Source organism: Gobius niger, assembly GCF_951799975.1.
Source record: "Gobius niger genome assembly, chromosome: 20".
NCBI lineage: Eukaryota > Metazoa > Chordata > Actinopteri > Gobiiformes > Gobiidae > Gobius > Gobius niger.
Window position 1 is genome coordinate 21011186 of NC_136871.1, and position 27812 is coordinate 21038997.

The 27812-nt window shown below is 40.9% G+C and overlaps 1 protein-coding gene across 6 annotated transcripts in view; it reads right to left on the bottom strand.

Moving 5' to 3' along the window:
* LOC306979928 (rap1 GTPase-activating protein 1-like) overlaps positions 1-27812 on the bottom strand; it is a 95827-nt gene that overhangs the window by 50498 nt on the left and 17517 nt on the right. For 2 of the 6 annotated variants that reach the window (XM_079579104.1, XM_079579100.1), the window contains exon 1: positions 6879-7033. The exons of 2 other annotated variants lie outside the window; for them this stretch is intronic. In XM_079579104.1, the coding sequence (XP_079435230.1) occupies positions 6879-6922 (44 nt within the window). In that variant the 5' untranslated portion in view covers positions 6923-7033. Of the gene's footprint in view, positions 1-6878; positions 7037-27812 lie in introns of those variants that run through there. 2 more of the 6 variants (XM_079579098.1, XM_079579099.1) reach the window with 2 other exon arrangements.

Below are 27812 nucleotides of genomic sequence, written 5' to 3' on the forward strand. Positions count from 1 at the left end.
GCGAACTCTATAAAGTTATTGTTTAATGATGCGATTAAGTTCATTGAGTAAACATTCTTGACCTTTGGTATCAAATTGAGAGCCACATCTGCATAATCTGTGTTTAATGTAGCTGCTCAGCATGATTAAAAATATAATCCAATCAAGCAATTTGAATAATCAACCCAAAAATTAAGAAAAGCTGTTTTGACAACGGGGAAACCAAACATCACTTTTCTGTTTTCATTACTATGTGTCATCTGATAAAATAGTGCCACCATCTCACTGAATTATTTGGGGATCATATACTTTAAAACTGAGCATTCAGTTGGTGAAAACATTTATGACAAAATATGCCAAAGGAAGTGTGAGCCGTTTGAACTCGGAGCTGTCCATATTTGCTTTACAGTTTTTCTCCATTGGTTTGGCTCATTTCTTGAAACAGAAATTACATTCTTAAAACTCTAAGCTCATTTGGCAAAACAGTCTTACAGTTCAGCACAACACCATGGTTCACCTGCAAAAGCTCATATCTCTCCCAAAACAGTTCACTCATGCTTCAAAACTACATTTCCTTCTCATTGAAACAGTCAATGCCCCCAAAATGGCAAAGATCCTTCTCAGTTGCTTTGGCTCATTTCTTGAAACAGACCGGACGTTCTCAACACTCTTGGTGCTTTTACCAAAATAACGTGGATGGTTCGGCACAACACCATGGTTCACCTGCAAAAGCTCATATCTCTCCCAAAACAGTTCACTCATGCTTCAAAACTACATTTCCTTCTCATTGAAACAGTCAATGCCCCCAAAATGGCAAAGATCCTTCTCAGTTGCTTTGGCTCATTTCTTGAAACAGACCGGACGTTCTCAACACTCTTGGTGCTTTTACCAAAATAACGTGGATGGTTCGGCACAACACCATGGTTCACCTGCAAAAGCTCATACCTCTCCCAAAACAGTTCATTCATGCTTCAAAACTACATTTCCTTCTCATTTAAGGCAAGGCAAGGCAAGTTTATTTGTAGAGCACAATTCATACACAAGGCAATTCACAGTGCTTCACAGTTGCATAAATACAAGAAAGCAAATAGAATCAATAAAAACATCAACATAAAACTAATCAATTACAGTAAGAGGCAAGAGTGCAGATAAAATACTTTCAGTTATATGCATTTTTAAGTCTTGTTAAGATTCGCTCTGTCTTGAGAACTATTTTTAAGTCTTGTTTGGACTCGCTCTGTCTTGAGCACTATTTCGCTCTGTCTTGAGCACTATTTTTTAAGTCTTGCTTGGACTCGCTCTGTCTTGAGCACTATTTTTCTTGCTCGTTCACACAAAGTTACCTAACCTCTGTTTTGTCGCTCCTTCTCCTCTGGACATCAACATAAAATTAATCAATTACAGTAAAAGGCAAGAGTGCAGATAAAGTACTTTCAGTCATATGCACGGGCAAAAAGAACTGTTTTCAGCCTGTGCCCCCAAAATGCTTTGTCCCACTGCAAGTGTAAATGTTCAGATGTTTTGTCACTATGGCAGAGGACCACTGAAATGTCCCTCATGTCCACCTTTCAGTCTTAGCCCTGTCCTTCATTGACAATGGTTACTGTAACTTTTTTTTGTCAGGCAAACAGAATACAATTGTGTATAAAACTGAAAAAAAAAACAACAACAAAGAATGAGGATTTGAGAGTAAGACTAGCCTCCAAGGTTTGACATCACACATTGCACTCATACTGGCAAGGAAATTGTAACCATTACCATTCACACACAAAAAGTAACTTCCATACATCAGAGTAAAAATAACACGAAAACAAAAAACAATGAAAATTATATGCAGCCTACCATGCTGTAAAAAAAGCTGCAGGTGATGCAGAAGAATAAGTAAAACCAACGATTTCCAAATGTGTCGCCAAGCTTCAACAACCCTTTCCATCACAAAACTGTTGCCAATCAATGCAAATAAAAAGTGGTGAAATGTCCCTCACTTTTTTTCATTTCGAACAATCAGCACTTGGCAGACCAAAGTGGTTTACATAAAAACACAAGCGAAAACATCAACATTGAATGAGAGAAAATATTAAAAACACAGGCAAGGACAAGGTGTTATGAAAGGCCTGTCTAAATACAGTAAGTGAACGGTTTGAACACTGCCACGGCAAAAGCACGGTCGCCCCGCTGCCTGGACCTGGACACATCCAAAACCATCTAAGGGGAGGACCATATCAGGAGGGGTGGAGGCGGGGTGCGGGGGGGCATGTCCATGAAGAGCTTCTTAGTCCACTGAGCAGCACCACTCGTCTCTAGGATCGAGACGAATGTGACTTTTCTGAGTTAGCATAGACACTCAAAAACAGTACATTGTTTGTGGATAATAATGCATTTGTTTAAAAAAACAACAACAACTGGGTGATTGGATAATTCCCCAAGGCACACCAGACAATATCTCACGGCACACTAGTGGTTGAAAAACACTGGGTTAGACTATTGTAACGACCTGTTCACTGGCCTTTCCAAACGAGTTGTTAGACAACTGCAGTACATCCAGAACGCTGCGGCTCGAGTCCTGACCATAACCAGGAAATACGACCATATTAGTCCAGTGCTCCGGTCTCTGCACTGGCTTCCTGTCACTCAGAGAATAGACTTTAAAACAGCCCTGCTTGTGTATAAGTCTCTTCATGGTCAGGCACCAAAGTACATCTCGGACATGTTACAGCTGTATGAACCATCTCGGGCCCTGAGATCCTCAGGGAGGGGTCTCCTGGTGGTTCCCAGTCACCACCAAACACGGTGAGGCTGCATTTTTAGTTTCACGCAATGCTTAAGTCCAGGCTGAAAGGACACCTTTTTACTGCTGCCTATGGCAACTGACTGCATTTTAACGATTTTTAACATATAGATATACATGTTTAATGTAATTTTTAAATGTAATTTTATTGTGTTTTAATGCTTTTTATTGCATGTTTTTTATTGTGTTTGGGTGTCTGGTGTTGCTGTGAGGCACATTGAGTTGTACATGTACACGAAATGTGCCATACAAATAAACTTGCCTTGCCTTATTTATAAGTTTATTTGACAGGGACAGTACACACTAATGAACATTTCTGTAAATGTGCCAGTATTAGCTTGTTTTCAACTGTTGCCCCTGTTGAGGCTACATACTTACATAACAAATGTTGATGCAATTCATACATTAATAACATCTGAATGTTCGTTCTGTGACTTGAACAGTAGAATGGAGATTTAGGGGCATGGGCATTTATCCAGAGTTGAAACTGGCATAAGGGGACATGGCAAAGAAAAGATCATGAAACAATCTCATAGCAGATGTTTTCCTCAGATTCATCAATTTATGTATTTTTTATTTGATTTTCTTTATTAATGTTGAAAACAAAAAAGGGCTTACATAGTAAAGCTTCTGTGTTAAAGTTCGGCTTAGTCTTACTCTACACATTTTTAGATCAGTTTGCTTTAGTCTATCCTTTGCTGCAATATACTTAAAAATGGTCTTGGGTTATCTTATAAAACGGACAATTTCCTCTCATTTCTATCTACAGGTGTTAATAGGGAACAGAATTGTACCAAACACACTTTATTTTAAATTGTATGCGGAAATGACTCTATTAAAGAAAACGTTATTCAAAGCCAGACAACAAAGCAAGTAACACGGCAGTAATTGCCAATCTAAACGAGGACTTCTTCCAATTAGCGTTTGTGTCTTTGTTATTCACAAAGCATTTATTTCCCCAGAAAGACTGATTTTTTTATGATAAATTGCATACAACAATTGCATACAAAGTGGCACTTGACTTATATTGGGCAAGACATGGAAAAAAGCTTCAAAAAAACAAACAAGATAATTCCTCACCAGGGATCGACCGCTTTCTAAGAACAAGTCACCCACTGTTCGGGGATTAAAGGAGCCAGACATTACAAATGACATGTGGGCCAACAAATGCAAATGCAGTCTTACGGAATAAAAAGGACATTTAATTAGAGCTGGTTCTGCATTCGTATGTGGAGCAAAAAGGGCTAGGCCAGCTGAAACTGCTTGTGCATGCATTATAAAACACATGTTAATTATTCCCTGTGCCAAGTACAGCAGTCTGTGATTCATTATCAGGACGCATGGTGTTGTGAACATAATGTAGTTTTGTCCAATTAATGAAACTCTAATTGTAAATTCCTCATCATTTGTAAACAATGCGATTCAGATGAATGGACATTTTAACAAAACAACAAGCTAAATATGATTGAACACTACAGCAGCCTTTGTGCATTAAGTCTAGTTTATAGTTTATTTGCCTTATGAGCAGCATACTTCTCATATTTTTGCTTGTGGCATACTGTGTTAGTCTGGCCATGCAGGGAATACAATACAATGTGTATAGCAAGAATAGTAGTGACAAAATGTTCCCATATATTCCAATTTAAAAAAAATAGTGGCAAATCATTGGTCACAATGGACCAAGTGCATCAACAAACTAGCGTGTCCCGCTCCACCTCCCGGTCTTAGGGTTTGTTTGCTCAAATAGTATATCCAACATTAGCCCCATGGAACACTATTACACTGAACAAACACTGTCCAGTCTCTCCATTTTCCACAAAGCCGCCACACTTGTAAGTTATGGCTTTGGGGACTCTCAATAAAACGATAAAATAAAAAGGAAGTGCATTCCCAGAAGCAGAGTGAGCTCACAGACAAAAGTGTGAAATCGATACAGATTCACAGACGGAGCTAACAAGGCCAAAGAGGTGCCAGAGCTGGGAGGTATTCAATTAAGAAGTGTTACAACCTTTATACAAAACAGCAGTCCAAATAAACAGCACAGTTTGGCTAATAGACAAAGTACACAAAAATACACAAATAAAATTCTCTTAAAATACTACAAACATAACTAGTTTTCATGTATGTTAGAGGTTTTGGAGCCAACCAATAATATTGATTGTATAATTGGCCTCAAGAAGTGTGGTGAAAGAATGGGATCTCCAAAACATTCTGCAAGTGGGCTCCAGCAGTCGATTTAAATTGGACTAAAAACCATTGGCAAAAGCCCCGCCACCCTTTGGAAATATAGGTCTGGTGCGGTGCAGCCGGCACAGTTGTGCACAGTTGTGCACAGTTGGTCCAATATTAACTAAAATATGGCCAGCCTGGGGTCTGCCCCTGCCCCCTGGCTGTAGAGGAGAGAGAAGCTGCAGAGCAACTAAACACATCCTGTAGCATTTAAAAAGTAAACGTGCCAGATATTCCAGCGCAGAGACCGCTTATTTGTGACCATGTCAGCAACGAAAGCTCATGAAACTCTTGGCAAACAGCAAGACTGTTGGTACACAAGTCTTACCTTGGCTTAAAAGTTAGCAGGCGCTGCTTTTTTTTGGGCTCTGATAAGGGAGAAAACACATAGGACAATGACCGCTTTGGGGTGGGATTTTGTGAAAGGTCAATTAAACCTAACTACTAACTAAATATCCTATAAGACAAGTGCAAGTGCTGCCAACATGAAAATTCTGACAATTTGGGGGATCATATTGCACTTCCCAGCTGGAGCAGCTTATTGTAGCTTGACTGGTGTGCTAAGTCCTGCTTTGTATTTATTGTCAATACTTGCCTCTGCACTCAAGCTATTAACGGACCCTTTGAAATGTCAGACTGAGAGTGGTCCAAACAAACTAGGCACTGTCCATGAGCAGCAAAACAATGTTAAGCATTTATCTGCCAAATGAATCATGGTGCATTGTAAATTCACTGATCATGAACAACTTCTCCAAGACTCACATCTGTTTATAAGAAAATATGTTAATATAAACATCTATTTGAAAAGTGAATAAAAAGAATGAAATGAAAAGAAACTATCTGTATGCTTATCATTAAAGCTAGCAACAACAAAAAATGTGGTTGATAATAATGACCATGTGATGTTTTTTCTCAAACCAGCACTTACTGCTCAGCACTGGTGATTTAAAAAGAAAACATGTGCAAAAAGATGTTTTGTTATGAGTATTTTTGCTGAATTTCCCAACTAGTGTTGTCTCACTTTGAGAGTGAACAGTGGAATATTGTGTCTTGTGCACTATTCATAAACAACACATATTTGAGTGCTCAATAGATATAAGGCAAAAGTGACTCAAAGTTGAACCATTTCTCTACAGGGTCCCGAGTAACTCGATCTGTGTCCTCTTGATCCTGTAAACTAAATGCATGAGGGTTTTCAAGTGGACTGGATTCACTTGTTATGTAAATACTTGTATATATATATATATATATATATATATATATATAGATAGATAGATAGATAGATAGATAGATAGATAGATAGATAGATAGATAGATAGATAGATAGATAGATAGATAGATAGATAGATAGATAGATAGATAGATAGATAGATAGATAGATAGATAGATAGATAGATAGATAGATAGATAGATAGATAGATAGATAGATAGATAGATAGATAGATAGATAGATAGACCACATGAAAGCAGCATAAATCTCCCGGTTCTAAAATGCCATACGTATTATCAGTTCTGCACTTTGCATGACCTCCATTTCTGGCAAAAACACACTTTGACTCCCGTCCTTGACTGTGGCAATCCGTCGCCTGTAGTCTTCCTGTCCAGCTCCCTGTAGTGGATGTGTCTACGCACTATTCTCATTATTAAGCCATATGAGCAGCTGTTCTCTAACAGCACTTAATGCACTACGTTTGCCCGATAGTGACCTTGCCTTCTTCCCTCTCTTTCTACAGCTCATTTGTTGGGCAGGTGCATTTCAACTCCCCAAAGCCTTCCACATCCACTTTCCTCTCTCTTTCCCGAGCAAGCAACAGGTCCAGTGCCCAGCCACCTTATTACTACTCCCTCTGAAACACAGACGATAATCCCGCCATTATCTTACCCTCCGTATGCTCCAAAGGTGAAGCTTCTTTTCCTCTGAGACATGCTGAGAAGAGCTCCCTGTGGCGTTGTGGAATAGCTGCAGTTGTACAGACCACGCTGACTCTCTGCTTTGTCTTTCCACACCTCTATCTCTCTGTCTTCCTTGTCTCAGCCCTCATCAAGTGTATGTGAGGGTGCTTATGTGAGTGAGTGAGTGCGCTTGCTCCTGGCCCTCCCTCATTGTGCCTCTACTCTCCATCGCAGCTGGATTAAGAGAAAAGGTGCATCCGGACACACAGTTGTCCTGGTAACAAAAAACATGCCACGGTTTTCCAAAGGCTCCACTTCTGACTTATCTGCAGAGAGATTTTTTCACAAACGTCCTGACCTTTAGTAAGTTAACGGTACTCAAGAAGTGTGCTGAAAAGTAAGGATGTAAACATACTACATGTGGAAGAGAATTCACATTTTTAGCAGTTATTCATCTATGATTTGTGAAATATGCTGACCAGGGACTGCTTGAATAGAAATGCCATTCATGTTTGATGATTGTTTCGACACATTTAAAACACATCACGGAGTATTAACACATGTTCAAAAATATAGAGGTATACAATAAAATCCTGGAACCCCTCATGATGTTTTATTGTATATCAGGGCCGTCGAGAGCCACAGCTGGAGCCATCCCCTCCCCCCTTTGCGGTTGCTAATTCACTTCTCTCATTTGATTTTGGATATATTGCACACATCCCCTTAACACTGCACACAGTTTTTTTTCTTCAGTCGAACAAATGTAAACTTTGCACACACAAAACTAGCCTGGTTTTACCTTGCCTGGCCTGCCAGAGACTCCTCCTTTCTGTTCAAAAGAAGAACCGTCTGAACAGCTCCTCGCAGCCTATCATTTCACGATTTTACCCACATCGGTCCAATCACGCACCGAGAGGCGGGACTTCATTACCCCGAGACGCGGAAGCCGTCACCACACTCTACCTAAACAATAGAGATGGCGTGCGCGGCGAGTGATACGATGTTTTCTTCTGCTCTTTCGTCTTTTAAATCATTTGAAGAAAAAAATAATCCCTAAAACCGGAGCAAGAAACGGCGTTCGAAGGACGTTTTTGGAAAGGTTTGCTGTCGCTCGTTGCTGCGACGTATCTGGCGTTGCTCTGATTGGTTGATGCTGTCTGTCAATCACGCCCACCGGGAAATCGTTGAGATCATGCTTGCTCCCAGACTATATGTCTTTGAAATATCTATGAAAAAGCAGGTAGTTTGGCAGGGCAAGGTTTTACCATACCCTCGTTCTTACTACATTTCATATAAGGGTCTGGAACTTCTCAATTGAGCTTCGCTATCAGGTGGGAGGGGTTAACTCCTTTGAAACGATTGGATCGGATTTTCGCTAGCGTTTGGTCGTGACGTATGTAATGTGCCCGAGTGAGTGAAGCGAGCCATTATAGCTCTTGGGAGCATTCCTTGCACATTCCAAGGCTTCAGTTTTAGTTTCTGGATATTTGGGAGCTGAGCCAGGATGGATTGAAGAGCTTCCATTTCCTTTGTATCCGCCACCATTGCCAAACTACAACCTGCAAATCGGTGAAAATGCTTGACTTGACCTACGACACCCGCCTCCCCCGCTCGCTGAATGGTAGGTAGAAAATCAACCGATGTAACGCAGCCACTGAGATCAAGCCCAGACATACATGTAGGGAAATTATAATTGACCGGAGTTTACGGATGGCTAAGGCCAGGCTACCACAAAACACTGTCCAAGCAAACATATTCCATTCATTTGAAAATTAAATTTCTGTTTTCACGAGAAAACATATTTATCTTTTATGGGCAAAATAAATCCTGTTTTTACAAGTAAAGTTTCTATTTTATGACCGAAATTACTAAGCCCGGGAGGTGACAAAAGTGAGGAAATATAAAAAGGGTTGCTTTGTCGGGTGTGTGGTGAAGTAAGACGGATATTCAGATATTCGACATTACCTTGACGGAACCCGAGAGAGAAACACTACTCGCGGCTTCAGTTGGTCAGAAACTACCATTTGAACAAATATCAGCATGAGGTAATGCTCTGGTGAGCTTGCGGGGAGAGATGCTTGAAAAAAAAAAGAAAAAAAAGAAATAACAGTTATTTTCCCTTTGGGAGGAAATATATGATTCTATAGTACAACAGTCAGTAATTTGCAAAAGTAACAACACATGAGATTTAGAATAGGCATTGTAAGGATTATATACTTTTATTCATTTGTGTACACAATAGCAATTGGGAATACACATAACATGCAGAATCATCGTATATTTGTTGATGTATTTATTATTTCAATTACTTGTTTCTATTTATTTGATCAATTTTAAAATTGCATGTTGAGATCTGGCTTTATCTCATGTGAAATCCTTTGTTAATGTGTAAAAGTTTTGCGTTGTTGTGTGTTAGTTGTGACAATTGTGTTGGAAGAGTGTCCTAATTCAGCAATGTAGAGTTCACATTTTACATCATGCATGCTACCTGAGCTGGCCTGTCCGGGGCCCTAAGGAAAAGTCCACTAAGAGGCCCTACAGTGCACATCCCAAGGCTAGTCGACGAGGAACATTAACAGTCTAACAGTCTAAAACAGTGACCCGCAGTTGTGCAGGGCAGAAGTGGAACACTCTGCTCCACTGTGTGAGAACCATTAACCTTTTGCCACTGTCAGAGTGGTGTTTAATTCTGCCTTAGCATTAACTGAGAATTAGCCTAATGGTAATTCATTTTACGCCGTGCACATTCAGAGAATGGCAGTTACTGAAAGTAATCACCATGCCCATGAGAGCCGTGTGGATTCATCTAGGGCAGCAACTAACAATTATAACTAACAATTATGTGGTAATCGATTAATCTACAGATTATTTTCACGATTAATCGGTTGGCTGAGAATGGTGAATTTTGAAAAATGTTCTTTTTTCAATCTTTTTTATCCCATAACGCTAAAGTGGCATCGCTTGAGGACATGTTGATGGAGTAAACTTAAAGTGAATGTTTGTTGGAGGCTCTTGGCGTTAATTCTGCTTCTGATTGGATGAGACACAGTTATGTATGAAATTAACAATGTACAAAACACTACAGACCCTAACTTTAAAAAACAAGAATGTTTTCATAAATACACTACTTTCATGTCATTTTTGCTCTATTTGGGTCTGTGTTTACTAGCAAACAATTCATTGATTACTAAAATAGTTGTCGACTATTTTAATTATCAATTAGTTGTCGATTAATCAATTAGTTGTTTCAGCCCTAGATGCATCTCCCCTTTGAGACAAGAGCTCACTTCTATTTGCCAAACCACCAACAATAACCAACAATACTTCTGCTCAATGTATATACATTATGTATTTCGAATAGCTGGCACTGGTATTCGGTAGAACTACAGGCTATCTGTAAATATTTATCCATAAACCAGATCTAAACTAAGACTAAACCATGTGCAAATCAAAACAACTCTACTGCAGAACTCAACAAGACAAAGGCTAAGGAGGAATATGGTCTTCACCGAGATCCCAGTGCCTCTGGCTTCTACAGCTGTACACACAGAGATTGATCAGGCACCTGTATTTGGAGCCGTGCATTAACACCAGACTTTTTGAAAAAACTCAGAGGTAAATAACTCTGCCCAGGGAAGCGCTCATGTGTGCATGTGCATTATTATTTATTCAGCTTCAGCTATCCTCGTTAATTTTTTCCAGTGAACAGAACGCTTACCAATACACTTGAAATGAATTTCATCCACTTTGCAAACACATCAACAACAGCTGCTTTTCAACTATAGAAGGCCACAGTGGCCCGAGAAGAGCTGCCTCAGCGAGAGCCAATCCTCCACCAAACACAAGGCACATGGTCCTTATGCTTCTGTTTTGTGACATCCATCATTCCGTTCAACGATGCGCCTCCTGCTTTCTTCTTAGTTTAGCCTCATACTCCGTTTGACAGAGGCAGACCGTGTTTTCATTTGAGCAGGTGATGATCACGGCACAAACACACCGCTAAAGCATCATGGAAGCAACGCAATTGCGCATCGAAAACGGAGCAGAAAACACCATCATTTGACTAAGATACAGGGCCCTTGCTGCTGCGGGGAAGAACCGGGTGAATGCCGACTGCATGCTACAACTAAAAGTGTGTTGAAATGGGAAAATGTGTCCAGGCTTCTGCCAAAAGACACAGTTCCCAAACCTGTGTGCACACTATTGATTTCAACTCTCATCAATCATGGAAAAAGTCACTGCAACAACCAAACATTACGATGAACAGAGATTATATTTTTCAAATTCAGCACCTGTTTTTAGGGAAATCCAGTTTTGGACATGAATTTATTGATATGTTGCTTATATACTATATAACAAGTCAACCATCATGTAGCGCATAACACAACCTACTACATTCACAGAAGAGGAATAAGAAAGAAAATAAAAGAACTTGAATCCCACTTGAAATACTGGATAAGTAAACAGATTCCAGGCTCTTGTCCTCTGCCTCCTCTCTAATCCCACCCTGTAGGTTGTCTCTATGTGGTCTAATTTGTTTTTGTCCCGTTATGTTCAAGAACAAAGACCTGTCCCCCATAATATTCTGTGTATCACCGAAAGCTTTAGGCTGCTCCTCTGGCCGTCCTCCTCAACCTTTTGTGATACTGTTAGTTCTGATTGACTGTAGCCTGACGTGGGCTGTAAATCAAATCAACAGCATAGAGGACGAAGAGGTGTGCTACAGTTGATTCCAATGGTCCTGCACTAGTGCCTGAAAAGTGCTACATATTTTTTTTGCCATGAAAGATGGCACAAAATGGAACTAAAAGCAGGACTTAAAAATGGAAAAATATTGTAGTATGTGATATATTTGGGTCATAACCTCGGGGCTAGCATCAAATATATGCAGCATGAACGCAAGATCCCACCGTCAAAAAGGATTTGCTAGCATTTAGTTAGACTTGGTCCTAATTTATCTGACTTTTTTTTTTCTTTTGACAAAGATTAATTTAAAGAACATGCTGTGAGGTATAGCAGTCATGGTATGTTTTCAGGAAGCTTTTTTCTGCTCTAGTATGCTGTGAGGTATGCTTGAAACTACTATTGTAGCCTCAGCCGCCCTGGGTCAGACTGTTGGAATCAAATTAGTATGGCCTTCCAGCCAAAGTGCTCTGACATTTATGCAAGATGTGTCCGAAGCCCAAATAAATACTTCTGCAAGAGCCTCGGGCTTTTACAATTTGGAATCCTCCCTCTACTGTCTGGCATTTTCCTCTTGTTTTTGAAAAATATGTTTGCTTTTTCTAATATTTTTAGGCACACTGTGTAACATTTTGGATAACAATGTTGCCAGTAAGACTGTACTGCAATGACCAGCTAGGCTATGTAAGCTATGTACTTGGATGAAGACCCTAACCTATTAAACCTCTCAACCCCCACCTTAGCACATTTTCTCCAAGTTCAGCTGAACCCAAATCTAAAAGCTTCACGAGTGGAGAGCCAATGGACTTATACGCCTCATTTGAACCCCGCGCACTCACTTTTTTGTTCTATTTTTGTCACATTTTTGCCGCTTTTTTGTCACATTTTTGTCGCATTTTTTTGTAACTATTGCATTGCGTTTTGTATAATTTTTTTTGCTCTTTTTTTTTGGCGTTTCCATTCTTGTTTCAACACTGTTTTTCACTTATTTTTAAGAAGCATTCAGAAGAAGCCAAACTGGAGAAAATGTGCTCAGTTGAGGTGGGATTGAGAGGTTAAATGTCATAAATGGCTCCCTTTAGTCAACATCTCCATGGAGACGAGCTGGAGACGTCCCGCTCCCAGTGTGGTTACAGCCAGGTCTCAGAGGAGGTGAGCCACTCAAGTATTAAGGTATTTTTCAACCATAAAACGTTTGAAATGAAATGCTTGTTTTTTTTATTGGCTAAAACGTGTGTCCTGAAGTAGCTAGAAACACTCTCTTATCTCTGGTCGGACTGCTCTCTTCTCCCAGATGATACTGACCCAAATGTCACGTCTCTCTCACACAGCAATTCTCTAAGTGGAGCTGCTATTTCCGAAGCAGAAACGGCATTTAAATATGTGGCTTTTTCCCCTCTGTGTCACTTAAAGCACAAGAGAATATGGACAAAAGAGGTTATCTTATGTGAGCGAGGGAGGTGAAATGATCAAAATGGCAGCGTGGTACAGCAGGTCTGGCATTTTCATTGAGAACTACACGCCCACGGCCGCCGGTGCCAGAAAAGCCACCATTCGCTGCACTGAGAAACCAAAAACAAAGCTCTGTATACCAACCAAATGATCATTTTGTCTAAAAAGAAAAAGAAAAATAATACACATCCAGGAGTGAGCACATGAACGTACTTACTTCAAAGTAGAGATGCACTGATCCACTCTTTTTGCTACTGATACTGGGTTTTGAGTGTCTGCCAATATCCGATATTTACTGATGCCAAGAAACTTTCTTAAAAGTGGTTTTCTCTGAGTGAAAATTTTAATTGACTCTTTTTATAACTCTTATATTTATTGTTTTTGCAGCACAACACAAAACATGATGATCTCAGTTTTATGTATGTTTACAAAATGAAAAAATAAAATAAAATGAACAATTAAACATGAGACAGCGACCATTTGTCATGATAAAGTAAAAAATTCAAATTACACAGATTCTAATGCCGTTTTATATGCTGACCATTTGTCCCATTTTTCTTTAAATTCAGCTTCTTTCAATCTTAAAATAAAGGTAATTCTTTCCATAGTGAATATTTCCTGCACAATGTCCACTGGGTATGGCTGGGTGGCTCAAATTTAAGCCATCTTCTTGTTATTGCTTCCCTGCCTGCAGACAATAATATCTTAACCAAATATTCATCATCTTTCTTCACATTAGACAAAAGGCCCAGATACACTGTGGCAAAAGATAATGGTACAGAATACTTCAGTACTTTGCATAAAGTAAGGTGGACAGACATCCAGAAAGGATTTATCGCTATGCAGACCCAGAAGACGTGCGTGTGGTTAGCGTCGACAGTGCCACATTGCCTCCAACACATTTGTTGGGTGGACAGTTGTTTACTTTTAATAGATTGCGTGATAAAGAATCGAATGAAATTTTTCCAATTGAATTCTCTCCATTTTTGTGAATTTGTAGATGACTGAGACGTCACACAGATTTTATACAATTCTTCATTTGAGATTGTGGCGGCTGCTTCTTTTTCCCACTTTTCTTTGACATACAAAGTTGTGCTTTTCTGACAGGACATTAGGCTAGTGTACAGCTTTGATATGATTTTGCACGTTTTCTGTTGATATGCACCACACAGTGTCTCTAAAACTGCATTAGGTTCATTTCTAGTCTTAATTTCTTTATTGTAACATTCTCTTAGTTGCAGGTATCGGAAGAAGTCTCGATTTTCTAGTCTAGATTTGTCTTTAAGATATTGAAAACTTCTTATTTCCCCATTACTAATTAAATTACAAAAGGCTGTGACCCCTCTGTTGATCCAATATTTGAACACTGAGTCATGCATTCCAGGTTTGAAGTCATTGTCATGGGCTACCCATCTTAATATTTTTCTTTCTTCAATTTTACTTGTCTTGCTACACTATACCAAATTTCCATTGTGAATTGTACGACTGGGCCAAGTAATTCTATTAAATCAGTTGGTGTCTTGTCCTCTCCCATGAGTGTCTGAATATTATATCCAGGGATGCATGTCTCAATCTCTTTCCATCTGGCAAAATATCCAGGATCATACCAGCAACACAGGTATCGCAATTGAGCTGCATAAAAACACTTTTTTTTAATTAGGAACGGCCATGCCCCCCTTATCTTTTGGAAGCTGTAGTGTTGAATACCTCAGTTGTTGTTTGCGTAATTTTCTAGCGAGCAACTTGGTAGATTTTGGGCCTAGCTCATAATATGCTTGTTTTGTATATCTCGCTTTTTTCATCTAAATATTTTTCAAGTTGCAATTTAAATCTTTCTTATTTCATTTTGGGTGTCCTGATCCCTTTTCAGAATGAATTTTTCCTCTTGGTCCTTTAAATCTTTGATTAATCTTCTTGATGTATGATGCCTTAGCTATTAGTTTTCCTTGTAAGACAGCTTTTAACGAGTCCCATAATATTGATGGGTCCACCTCCCCATTGTCATTCTCATCTATAAATGTTTGATGTCCTGTTTGACAGAGCAACGACTGATTGGTTATTAAGAAGGCCCACATTTAAACGCCATACAGTATGTTTGGGGTTATTCTGTAAGTTAAGGGTTAAATAGATTGCGCTATGATCTGAAACAGTTACTCGGTAGAGGTCTTCCTGTCTCATTATAAAATAATCTATTCTTGAATGTTGGGTGAAGCTTCCTCCACACATCCACCATGCCAGTTTCTTCCATCATAGTGTTAAGTCATTTTGTGAGACTTTTTTTTACTTCTGTTTTTACTTGTGGTATCTAATTTCAAATTTAAAACTGAATTCCAGTCCCCTCCACAAACACAGATCCCTTCCGCTTCAGCTGTGAGCGTAATAAAGAATTCTTTATAAAATGTTGTTTCGCTTTCAGGTGGTGCGTAGATGTCATAAGATTATTTTCGATTTTACCCTTTACGACAATATATCGCCCCTCCTTATCCTTTACTTCTTTGAAAATGTCAAACTTAATTTTTTTGGTTACAAGTATTGCAACTCCCCTCCTATGACTTTGTGAATATGAGCTATAAAATATGTTATAACCAAATTTAGTGATTTTTTCGTGCTCTAAAGCTCCTAAATGTGTTTCCTGTAGCATGATGATATGCATATCATCTTTCCTTATCTTATTCATCACCCTTGCCCGCTTTACTGGGTTACTTAATCCATTGACATTCAATGACATTATTTTAACCTGTAGACTGTGCATCATAAAAGTAAGATGGGTCAATTTGGTTGCTTGTCTTATAACCAACTTTAAACAAGAACATTGTAAATAAAAACAAAAACAGAACCAAACTTAAACAAACAAAACAAACAAACTCAGTTGACTTCCAAGGTAGGGTATTTGTAATTCCCTTACTTTTGCCTATATAAGGTAAGGGGAAAAGCCTCCCTCTCAGAACCAGTGTATAAGACCTTTTCCACTAATTCTACCTTGGGCGTTTTAGGTCCATCAAGTCAGGCAATTTGAATCATAAAAAGGATGACAATACTAATGTTTACATAATTAACAGAAAGTGTCCAAATGCAATTTAACACACAGCTCTTTGGATCATAGCTTGTACCTAATTCCTTCTGGCCTCCGCGTCTTTGTCATCTCAGCTCAAGTATTGATCTTCCGTTGGAATTCCTGTAGCCGCTCCCGTGCTCTCTTGGCGGTCTCCCTCTCTCCACGCCGGGACATGCGTTGCCACGTCGATGTTTGGTCCAGTCTTCGGGTCACTGATGTGCCGGTGTCGCTGGCATTATCCTCCCCGTGGTGGCCCCCAGATAGAAGACCTCGGCGACGCAGCTCTCTTTCGGCTTCTTCCGCGTTGTTGTAGGTTTGTTGGCCGCTCTCCCAATGGATACGCATTCGGGTGTATGGCGTCTGGAAGCGGATGCCATTCTCTTTCAAAATAAGCGTAACCTTTTTATAAGCTTTGCGTTGCTGAATCACGTCTGTTGTGTAGTCGTGGTCCAAAGAGAGAGTTTTATCCCCAAGCTGAATCTTCTTTTTCCAGGCGTTTCTGAGAACCGCTTCTTTGACTCTGTACTGTAGAAAGTTGACAACTATTGATCTCGGGGGTGCGTTAGGGGTCGGTTTCGGGCCAAATGAGCGGTGTGCGCGTTGTATTTGGGCATCAGTCCCTTCTCCGATAAGTTTTTCACTCACCAACAGTTTCTCGACAACTGTTGGTGAGCGAAAAACTCACCACGCGTACCCCGTATTTTCTGAGGTTGTTTCGTCTCCCCCTTGATTCCAAATCGTCAACTTTTTCAAGGAATGCCCTTTGTTCTTTTAGTGTCTCTTGGAGTACTTCATTTGCCGCTGCCGACCAGCTTTCCAGCTCTTCAATGCGTGCGGCCGCCTCCTCGAGTTTATTGTCATGTTCTTGCAGTTCGTAGAAGTGAACTGTTGGTTCATCCGTTGGCTGAACTCTGACAGTTCTTCTTTCACTTCTCTCTTTACATCTTCTTTAAACGATGTTAGATCGGAGTTTAGCTGCGTTCGAAGGTTGCCTATTTGATCACTTATATCTTTCAAGCTTGGTTGAGATATCGAGTCACTGCCATGTGCGTTCATGCTAGCATAGTTAGCATCAAGTGCATTTGCTTCGCCTCCTTTGCGTCCCTCTTGTTCCGCTTTTCCAGTCATCGTTTGGCGTCTTGTTTTAGCACCTCCACTCATATTCCGAGTCTTTTACCAAAACTTAGAATTTATTCGCTGAATTCAAGGGGTTTTAATCGCCTGACTTTATGGAGCCCTCGCTTCACGCGTCCATCTTGTTTCGTTGCATACCGGAAGTCTCATATTTTACTGTCATGATATTACAGATCATTGATCAAATACATATTGATGAACTCTTGGATAAACATTTAACACTTTTCTACACTAGTCATCCTTCAGTATATGACAGGCTTTAGGCTACATTAATATAAACAACTCACATGAAGTGATCTCATCATTACAAATGTTAGCTCTTATTTCTTAACTAAAACACAAACACTTGGCTTCAGGAGTGGCCAATTTTATTTTATTAGGCTACTTTAGGTATTCCTATCATAGTTTCTGATTGTTAGTTTTTGTAAGCATAGGTGTTATGTATAAGATAGATGTCTTAAGGCAGAGTCACTTCCGGCATAACGGGCGGCCATCTTGCCACAGGGAAGCTTTCTGGCGAGCTCAAGTCAGTGAGCCTGCTAGCTTTAGCATACTGATGCTAACCGCAGCATTTTTTCGTGGCGATCAAAAATACAATAGCAAAGGTTAAAACTCAGCTCAATTCTCCTGGTTCTTACCTTGATATACAGCATGCCCATATTCACTTAGATTTAGGTGGTAAAAGTTGTGTTTTTAAGGCATTAGAGCCAAAAATTGATACTTGCACCCGATACCGGATATGTCATTTTTTCCGGTATAGTCTCCGATATCCGATACCAGTATAGGATCGGTGCATCCCTACTTCAAAGGCCCTTATTTCAATGGCCAACTCAACATGTGTCATTCCAAAGATAGGGGCTTCAGTGAAGACCACATCTCTGGGGTATAGAGTATCAACAGGGCGCCAAAGCCAATTTACTATTTGATATTGCATGTACCATGGTGTTAGGGCCCTCAATCTGATATGTTAAGGAGAAAATGCTGCATCAGCCGAAAATGCGCAAATGACCCTGCTGCCGCTCCAATTTGCATACACTACTTGTTTTGCACAAGAGTTCATGTTTTTGCTTCACTTCTTTTAACCTTCATTCATTTGAAGGTTAAAAGACCTGACTTTCGATCGGACAGTTGTATACACTATAAAACTATCTTCTCGTTTGCTTCGTCGATATTTTAGGCGGTGCAGTAGATATGTGGCTATTACTCTCACAACAAGAAGGTTGCACGATTGATTCCTGGAGCGTGTGAGGCCTATGAATTAAAATGAGACGTATATTATGCAGACAGAAAATACACACTGGTTCCTAAAGCATACTTGGACACTTGCTTCCCCCATGTGTCAGGTGACTTAATCTTTAAGGCCATAAGTGCTCCGTTAATGTGCTTCTCCAGGACTAAAGACCTTACAGTGCTGCTGCTCCCAGTGGGGACAGCAAAGCAAGGCACCGACGTATTAAATATTTACCACTGGTGCACACAGCTACATCCCTGCCATCAAGTGACCTGAAATGCCCAACTACGTTTTTTCCCTTTCCCATTTTAGCCGGAGACTCAGAGTGCACTCTGGGCTCAGCGCCGTTCATTATTTGATGTGGATATAGCGCCAGGAGGTAAGACTGAAATTAAAAATTGAAGGGTAATGACTTTGATCAATTGTGTTTTGAAGTAAGTGCAGCCTTCACATTTCCAATGCATAAAGTGCGCTTGGTTCAGAGCCCTCTGTGGAGTTGAAAAACCAACACGCTCCACTGAAGCTGAGGCTTTTACAACAGTGACAAACCGGAGCCGTCAAAAAGAGGCTTTGCCAAAACAGACTAATGAAGTTGTCTCGGAGCAACAGTACCCCTCGCTGTTTGCCAAGGGAATTGCTTTATGGGCTGATTAAAAAGAAAACTGTATATGTTAAGGTAAAACAGAGCAAGATTTGTTGGAAAGCGCACATTAGACTCAACAATAGCACAGAAACTCTAATTGTTCCATGCACTAATGCAGCTTAAAGTCCACAAGGTGCCGACTTTTTAAAAGGTGTGGATGTCAAAAGTAGAAGCAACTATTAAAAAACAAAAAGATAAATCTTGCACGTTACTGGAAACACTGTCTCATATACCTCATGCCATGACCGCAATCGGTTTGATGAAAGCGCAGAAAAAGACATTAAACTTAGAGTGAGAGGAGAGTGGGGTGAACATCCATGGCCACGTTAGGTGGCTCAGGTGGCTCAGGTGATAAATAACATTTAACTACCAGGCTGTATAAGGCAGAGAGAAACTTGCATTCATTTCCGTGCCTCCACTCTTTCGGAATCGAAGCTATAAACCCTACAGAGGCAGGCTCAGCTTTAATTTGCACACTCATTTTCCCCATTGAAGAGAGAAAGACACAGACGCTGGCTCAAGAACAAAGCCCTGAAGATTCGATCTCCTTTTATCTCCACGAGTCTTCATTATTCCACTTCAGGACAAGCCCATGTTACTGCGTTGGTCACTATGGCGATGCGAGCTACTGGGCCGGAACCAAATGCAACAAATGAGATTTTGCCCCCTCTCCATCACCCTTTCTGTCTCTCTTCTCGCTCTCTCTCTCTTTTTAGTGGTGCATTTCAGTAGCGAGATTATCTGCGGTGCTGACATTGTGTAACTCCCTCATCAAAGACAGAAGATTCTCGTGCAAAAACTCAGGGGACTATTCTTGTCCTAGCCAGCTCCTCACTCTCTGCAGCGGAGTGTTGAAGAGGTTCACAACGCTGCTGCTGCAGGCCACAAGAGCGGTATAGTACTGAGATGTGAGGGGGGGATTGGAAAAACGTGGCAGATATACAGTGTTGGGATTAACATTTTAAGCAAGTAATGTAATGAGGGCTGCAAAACATTTTTACTGGTACAGAGATGCACAAACACTTAAACTTCAATAATTGTACACCAACAAAAGAGTGTTTAAGAGTCTGTATCATGCAAAAAAACAAACACAAAACAATCACTTAGTTTTTAAGCATGTCATAATGTTATATGATCAAAAGACTACAAGGAGCGGTGTGTTTTTTTTCATCTGTTTCAGTAATACTGCATAGTCTGTCTCCCTCTCCCGCTGCTGATTTGTGAAAGTCCTAAATATTCGGTTTGTGTAAATTTGCATATGAGCTTTGACAACCTTCTTAAAGGTTGTGCGTGCCCTTAGTCACGCAAACGTCAGATCAAAGATGTTTTTAGCATTTGGCCTCTCCCAGCATATTCCTATGGCTCCAAACGGGGGTGAAGTTGGAAGCTACCACAGTCTTCCATGGGCACGCACAAAGACCAGACAGATACGTATCAACTCGTCTAAGCTCAGGTAAGAACATAACACAGTATGGAAGAACTGTGTGCCCTCAGTCATGCAAAAAGACCAGAGATGTTGTTAGCATTTGGCCAATCCCAGCATAATCCTATGGCTCCAAACGGGGTGAAGTTGGAAGCGACTAAGCTCTTCCACGGGCATGCACCAGGCAGGTACACATCAACTCGTCTAAGCTCAGGTTATAATATATGTCAGTATGGAATAACGATTATCCATCCATCCATCCATCCATCCATCCATTTTCTTCCGCTTTATCCGGGACCAAGTCGCGGGGGCAGCAGTCTCAGCAGAGATGCCCAAACCACCCGATCCACGCACACCTCCTCCAGCTGTTCTGGGGGGACCCCGAGGCGACACCAGGCCAGCTCGGAGACATAGTCCCACCAGCGTGTCCTGGCCTTCCACGAGGCCTTGTCCCACTAGGACATGCCTGGAACACCTCCCGCGGGAGGCGTCGAGAAGGCATCCGGAACAGATGCCCGAGCCCCCTCAGCTCCTTTAGACGTGGAGGAGCAGCGACTCTACTCCGAGCTCCTCCCGGGCAACTGAGCTCCTCACCCGATCTCGAAGGGTGCGCCCAGCCACCCTGCGAAGGAAACTCATTTCGGCCGCTTGTATTCGCAATTTTGTCCTTTCGGTCATTACCCAAATCTCATGACCATTGGTGAGGGTGGGGACGTAGATCAGTAAATCGAGAGCCTTGCCCCTCAGCTCAGCTCAGCTCCCTCTTCACCACGACAGACCGATACAGCGACCGCATCACTGCTGACGCTGCACTGATCCGTCTGTCGATCTCACGCTACAGGTTATGTTTATTCAAATTGACTCAGACCACTACAAAGTAAACTAGAGAGTGCATTTAAGAATGTGGCCTTGCACTCTTAAAGCAATTTGAAGTAAAAGTCACAGCGTAGCAGTTTATAACCCGCTTCACACAAAATCTAGCAGAAAACGGCAGCAGTTGGACAAGTAAGTCGTCCTTTGGGGCCGAAAACCAGGGGCTGCAGCCCATTAAAACAAATAACAGCGAGATGTGCAGAGGGAGGAAGGCTAGCACAGAGAAACAAGCGTCATTCATGTAACAACCACTGAGTGAAGCAGGAGAGATGCCTGTGGGCCACATCCCTGGATTAATGACTTTGCTGACAGTGGTGCAAAATAGACTCGGTTAGGGGCCACTTTGATTTATCCACAAGAGACAGAACGGACAAAGACCTGGACCAAAGTGCCAAAGGGTTACAACCACCCCATCTCACCCAAGTCAACAGAACTGGGATTCAAACACTTCAACAGTCCATGCTGACAATCCAAACTGCGCCACAGAAGAAAGTAACAGACTTAAGAATTATAGTGTATTATAGGTCATTGTATATTATGTATTAGTGACACAATTACACAATCAGTAAATTGGTTAGAAAGGTCAATACAATTCATTCAAATGTATGTAGATTATATTTTTTGGTTAGTACCGTGTGGGAGAACAGGTGAGCAGTGTGTACCTTGGGCAGTTGTGGCTGCATACATTACCAGCACCAAGTGTGGAGAGATATAATTATTGATGACTTGTGTTTAGCTTTTTTTATGTTAATGGAATCCATATTAGAAAAGCCAAGCAGAGGTTATCCATGTGATAATGGGTGTCTGTGAAAAGCACCACACACATAGGATTCCCATCCCTTCTTTCCCATTACGGGTGCGAAGAATATTCGCAAGTTCTTCTTTAGTTAAATAGAGGATGAGGGCAAGGGCATGTTTCGTTGTGATCTCTCAGCCTTTCGGCAATAGCCCCGATGCATGAAAGGCCAGATAAAGAGCTCGTTTGTCTGTATTTTCTGGCATTTCAGTGAGTGAAGTGTGGCGGCTCGGTCTACTTCCTGCAGCGCTCCTGACCCTCTGAGGAAAACTGCAGAATCTTGTTAGCACCAGGACGCCCTGTAGTGATCAAGGCTGACTACACTCTGTGTTTAATCAGCCCTCTGCAAATGCACTCAAGAAATACTACTATAAAACAAACAAGTTTAAAATGGTACGAATTATGAGATACTGTATCTCTGTATGCTAGAGGCTCTAACATACCCAAATGATTCAGCCCCCCGTCCGTTATACAAAACACCCTATAGAAGTGATAGGAATGATATTGTGAGACCTTCCAGTTTAAAGTCTTTTGGACTTATTAAACAGGCAAATACAGAGTTGCAATAGTAAAGTTGTGTCTTATAAAAACATAAATAATCAATCCCAGGACTTTCTTCGATAACATAAAGTGATAAAGCAATTTCAAACAATCAAATTGTAGTTTAGTTTCAATTACAATTAAACTTAAAACCAAACTGTATTTTTTTCTTGATACAATTAAGATGCTTGAAGGGCTACATTTGAATTCACCTTGATCTAATTATTTGTGTGAGCACAGTAGTGCTTAGAGCATGTCTGACCCACTTCTCCCTCAGACAAGACAGGAGTCAATGTTACTTACCTGCTACTACATGCCTGTTCTTCACCACGTACGACACACGAGAACAAACAGTTGGTCCTTCGTTACTCCACTCGATCACAGACACAAAGAGCTTTAGAAAATTCATCACTGTCACATGTCAGTGCCACAGTGCTCGTAATGCTATGACTTTTTGGTTTGTTATTCATTAAACATGACTTTATGCATTACACCATTACGTACGAACTTAGAGGGACTAGATGCAAGATGCACTTTTTTGAGTGACTGTGCAGGATCTTAAAGGCAGTTGTAGTGAACAGGTCTGGGCTCATTCTGCACATTAGGACATGGCTGGAACATGTAGGGGGAGTAAAATACTTAATTTTAACATTTTTAAACTCTGTATAGTCCCTTTAAGTTCTAAATACTAAATACTAAGAATTAACACAGTTAACGAAGGCAATTAATTCATTAATGCTCATGAGTAATTAATCATGATCATTATGAATTCTGTGTGCAGAGGAAACCGAAGGGGCAAGGATTTAGTTATTATCTAGTTGTTTATTAGGAAACATTATCATCATCAACTTATTTGGTAAGTTGGTGATGATAGTTGGTGATGGGGACACATCACTATTCACATGGTGTCCCCGTCCCACTCCCCCTGTTTCAGACGGTGGGTCGTTGGTGTCACGGTCTTGAGCCGTGTCCACAGGAGGAACAATGGAACCCCCCTACAAGGATTGGACGAGAACATCTAAAGCTCCAACAAGGACTGGACATTCTTCTTCTCGTCTTGGTCCGTTTGTAGAAGGACTGCCATCGGCCCTGGGTCTCTATTGCCTGTCTGTGAGTCTCTCTTCCTGTGGTTCTCCCTGAGGTTTCTTTTTTCTTCCACTGGTTTTTTGAGTTTTTCCACACCGTGACGGAGAGTCTAAGGACATCTGACGCCCACGCGGCTCCTCGCCACCCGCTGCTCACACTTATTTGGACGTTATGTTTGCCTGGATACTATTTTTGCCTAAACTGTACATTGTCTGGTTTATTGTTTTGTTTCATTGTTTTAATGTTCGTGCAGTCCTGTGAGGCAACTCCTGTTGTGATATTGGGCTATACAAACCATTGATTGATTGATTGCTTTAGCTATTTCATTGCATCGAACAGTCTAAAAACTAAGACAAAACTGAAATCAGAGAAAGTGTTATCCGTCACTTCAAGTCTCTCCCTCTAAAACCACAAAATCAGTTTAGAAACCTAGGAGCAATCATGGATGTCAAGAACTTAAACAGCCACATCAAAGCCATAACATCAGCTGCTTCTCATCATCTAAAAACATTGCCAAGATCAGAGGTATAAGGTCAGATCTTGTGCCTGGCGCAAGGACAGGGCAAACTCTGACAAATGGAACGCACCATATCTTGTGAGCTGCTGTTGCGTTATGTGCTGCGCCACTTGCAGTGTCTGGGTACATTGGCTTATGAATGAGAGTGTGAATGGGTGACTGGTTCCTTACTGTAAAGCGCTTTGAGCCTGATGAAGGTAGAAAAGCTCTACATAAGTTTAGACCATTTACCATTTACTTGCGACAGAAACAAAATGCACATGTTCACCCCCACAACCCCTCCCTCGACCCTTTTTCGACCATGGAGTCTGGCTGAAGGAAAAGGCTCTTGTACATAACACACCAATTGGCCGTGAGTGTTTCTCCACTCCACGTACTTCACACTTAAAAGCACTAAATCTCAAAGTGCGCTCCTACTCTGCGCAAAATGTTCTGTTATAGTCTGCATTTTGAAACACAAGATCAGGCCCATGGTGTCTAAAGCAGACCTAGAGCGACTCATCCATGCAGCAGGTTAGACCACTGTAACAGCTTGCTCACTGTTTAACAGCTGCAGAACATCCAGAACGCTGCTGCTCGAGTCCTGACAAGAACCAGGAAATACAACCATATTAGTCCAGTGCTCCGGTCTCTGCACTGGCTGACAAGTCTTTTCATGGTTTAGCACCAAAGTAAATCTCTCATGTACATCTCATGTTAGAGCCACATGGACCACAGTGGGCCCTGAGAACTTTACTGAGGGGTCTCCTGGTGGTTCCCACAGTCAATAGTATAAATTGTTATTTTTAGCCGTGCATATGACAACTGAAAGTATTTTATCTGCACTCTTCGCTTTTACTGTAATGTTGATGTTTTATGGATTGATTTTGTCTGCCTTCTTGTAATGTTATGCAACTGTGAAGCACTTTGAATTACCATGTGTGTGAACTGTGCTCTACAAATAAACTTGCCTTGCCTTTATTCACTGTTTCGCTGCACTTAGGGGCTCCAAAAACACCAATTAGAGACCAAAAGACAGATGTGCAATTACCTTCCGTTTGTAGACCCTATTCAACACACACAGAAAGGCTTCTTGCTGTCCAATCTCTAATCAATACTGCTGTAATTGCAGAGTGCAGCTTATACCACATGCACAGATAAAAGCATCCCTTATCAACTGTATATTTGAGTCCATTTTTGCGTAAATACCAACCCATTTACAGACTCTGTTTATCTCATCCAGGACCCGAACTCAATGAAAGGAGAGGGGTGCCATTATGGGCAAAATCCTCCACCATGTAGCACGCAGGCGGGTAGTATTACCAAAGCAGAGATGATAATGTTGGAAAAGTCAAAATTGGATGGATTAACATGCATATCAAATAATGCTTTAGCCAAAAGAAACCCAGCACAGAACATGCCAACCCACAATGATAAAGCAATAAACCTGGACCTCACACTGCTCAGAAGGGAGCGTCATACATTTTTATCCAGAGACCACAAACAATAGCACCATCTGCAATAGCTCATTTTTTTTTTTTACAAACTGGCTGGTTCACTTCATTCATGTTAAAGAGTCATTCAAAGCGAATGTCACATCATGCCACAGTAGGACACGGTCACGGCACGAGGTTAAACATTTCGGGTGGGGGGCGCCTTCAGTTCTTCAGATAAGATCCTGTCTGGGCTGAGTCTGGGATGATGGATTGTTGGTACCACAAGGTCGGGCGAAAGGCGAATGGTGCAGGGAGAATACAAGATTGAGCTTGATTGAAATTCAAAGCAGGGGTTTGTCAATTTTAAGTAGCAACATGCAATGTATCCAGAGACTATTTACTCAAGCGAAACAGCATGTAGTACACTGAACAGTATAATACTTTATATTTTATATAAAACATTCTAACGTCATGTGTTCCAATGGCACTTTGAGCTGCTAAGTGGGTCCTTCTGCCCTTCACTAAATGGATCCGGTCGTCGGCCTCACATGTCATTTGTAACCTTGCTCAATGTTTAGTTTAGCTTCACCTTGGGACTGGAATCCAATAAACAGTTCAAGGAGGAGGATATAAAGGCAAGTCAATTGACACCAGTGAATAACCTTTGTTCTTTTAATAAATGTCTCGTGTTGCTACTCAACAGTTTTGTTGCAATAAGACAAATGATGCGAAACGGTGCAAAATTACGAAGCACTATGTTAAGAGCAGCGAGGAGCTCTCAGCATAGAACCTTGTATTTCTACTACAATCATTATTAGCCATCTTTAAAACAAGATGAAAACATCAAAGACATGTTATGCCATAAAAATACCACTTGATGAGAAATGGATAACACCTCGGTAAAGTTTGTTTGCACTCTGTCTCTGTTGCCTTTGTTTTTCTTGTTGTTTAATTAGCCGTTTGTGAACAATATGGGGTCTTGTGTGAATATTCAAAACAAAGGAGCCTGTTGGTGGTTAATTACAAAACATAATATTCAAGGTCACCACAGCAGGAGGACAGCTCATTTATTATAACTAGAAGGATAGTCATTTATCTTCTCCAGCGTGCCACGCCTCACATTCCAAATAATATGAAATCATTGCCATCAAATGCTTTGCGGCGTCAGCGAGTGAATTATGTTGAATTAAAGTCTTTCTCCGCTGCGCAATCGCTCCTATTTACCTCTGATTTGAATGCAGACGCCCTGTGAGACGCCTGGTGATGCAAGGCCAGGCAACCTGCTTATCAGCTGAGTGATGGTTATCGCCAAACTCCAACAGATAATGGGTTATTTCTATGTAGGCAGTATTCCTCTCAGAAGTCATAACAGTGCATCGTGCCGACTGTAATGGCTTTATCTAAGAGCTGCCCGGGCAGCATTGGCTTCTGGGTAATACTGAAGAATTATCATATCACTCTCTCCACAATTACACGGTTTTATTAAACAATGTGTGGATGAAGTGTGCTTTTATTGCTACTGGCACGTTGGCCGGGCATCAGTTGGACTAAGATAAGCCAAGAGAAGGATAATGAAAAGAATTCGGCCTGTTTCATATCTTTGCAGATAGGTGATGAAATTGTACTGTGCCACTGCCAAGCAAAGAGAGGAAACCTAGTCCCTCTAATGTTGTATCATTGGGGTGGTGAAGTACATTTGTCATACAGAGCTGTCATTTTCTCAAAGAAGAATTACATTTTAGCCACACCATTTATGTGATAGTATCCTCTTCATATTTGATGATTTTTGTAGCATTTTCAACTATGTTGCCATCAAAAACATTTCTAAGATGAAACCACTGGGTGCTTCTGACAATCCAATATAGCTGTCCTTATGATGATGATTTTTTCAACATATGAAACCATTTCTCAAGAAACAAAAAAATGTTGTATTTTAAACGTAAGTTTTATGTTGAATATATAGAGGTGGATTTAGCCATTGTAAGAGCTCGACTCATAAACCTGCCAGAACTTTTACCTTTAAATCATTTCTGCAACAGGAAACACTGTTAACTGAAATGTATTGATTTCTTTAT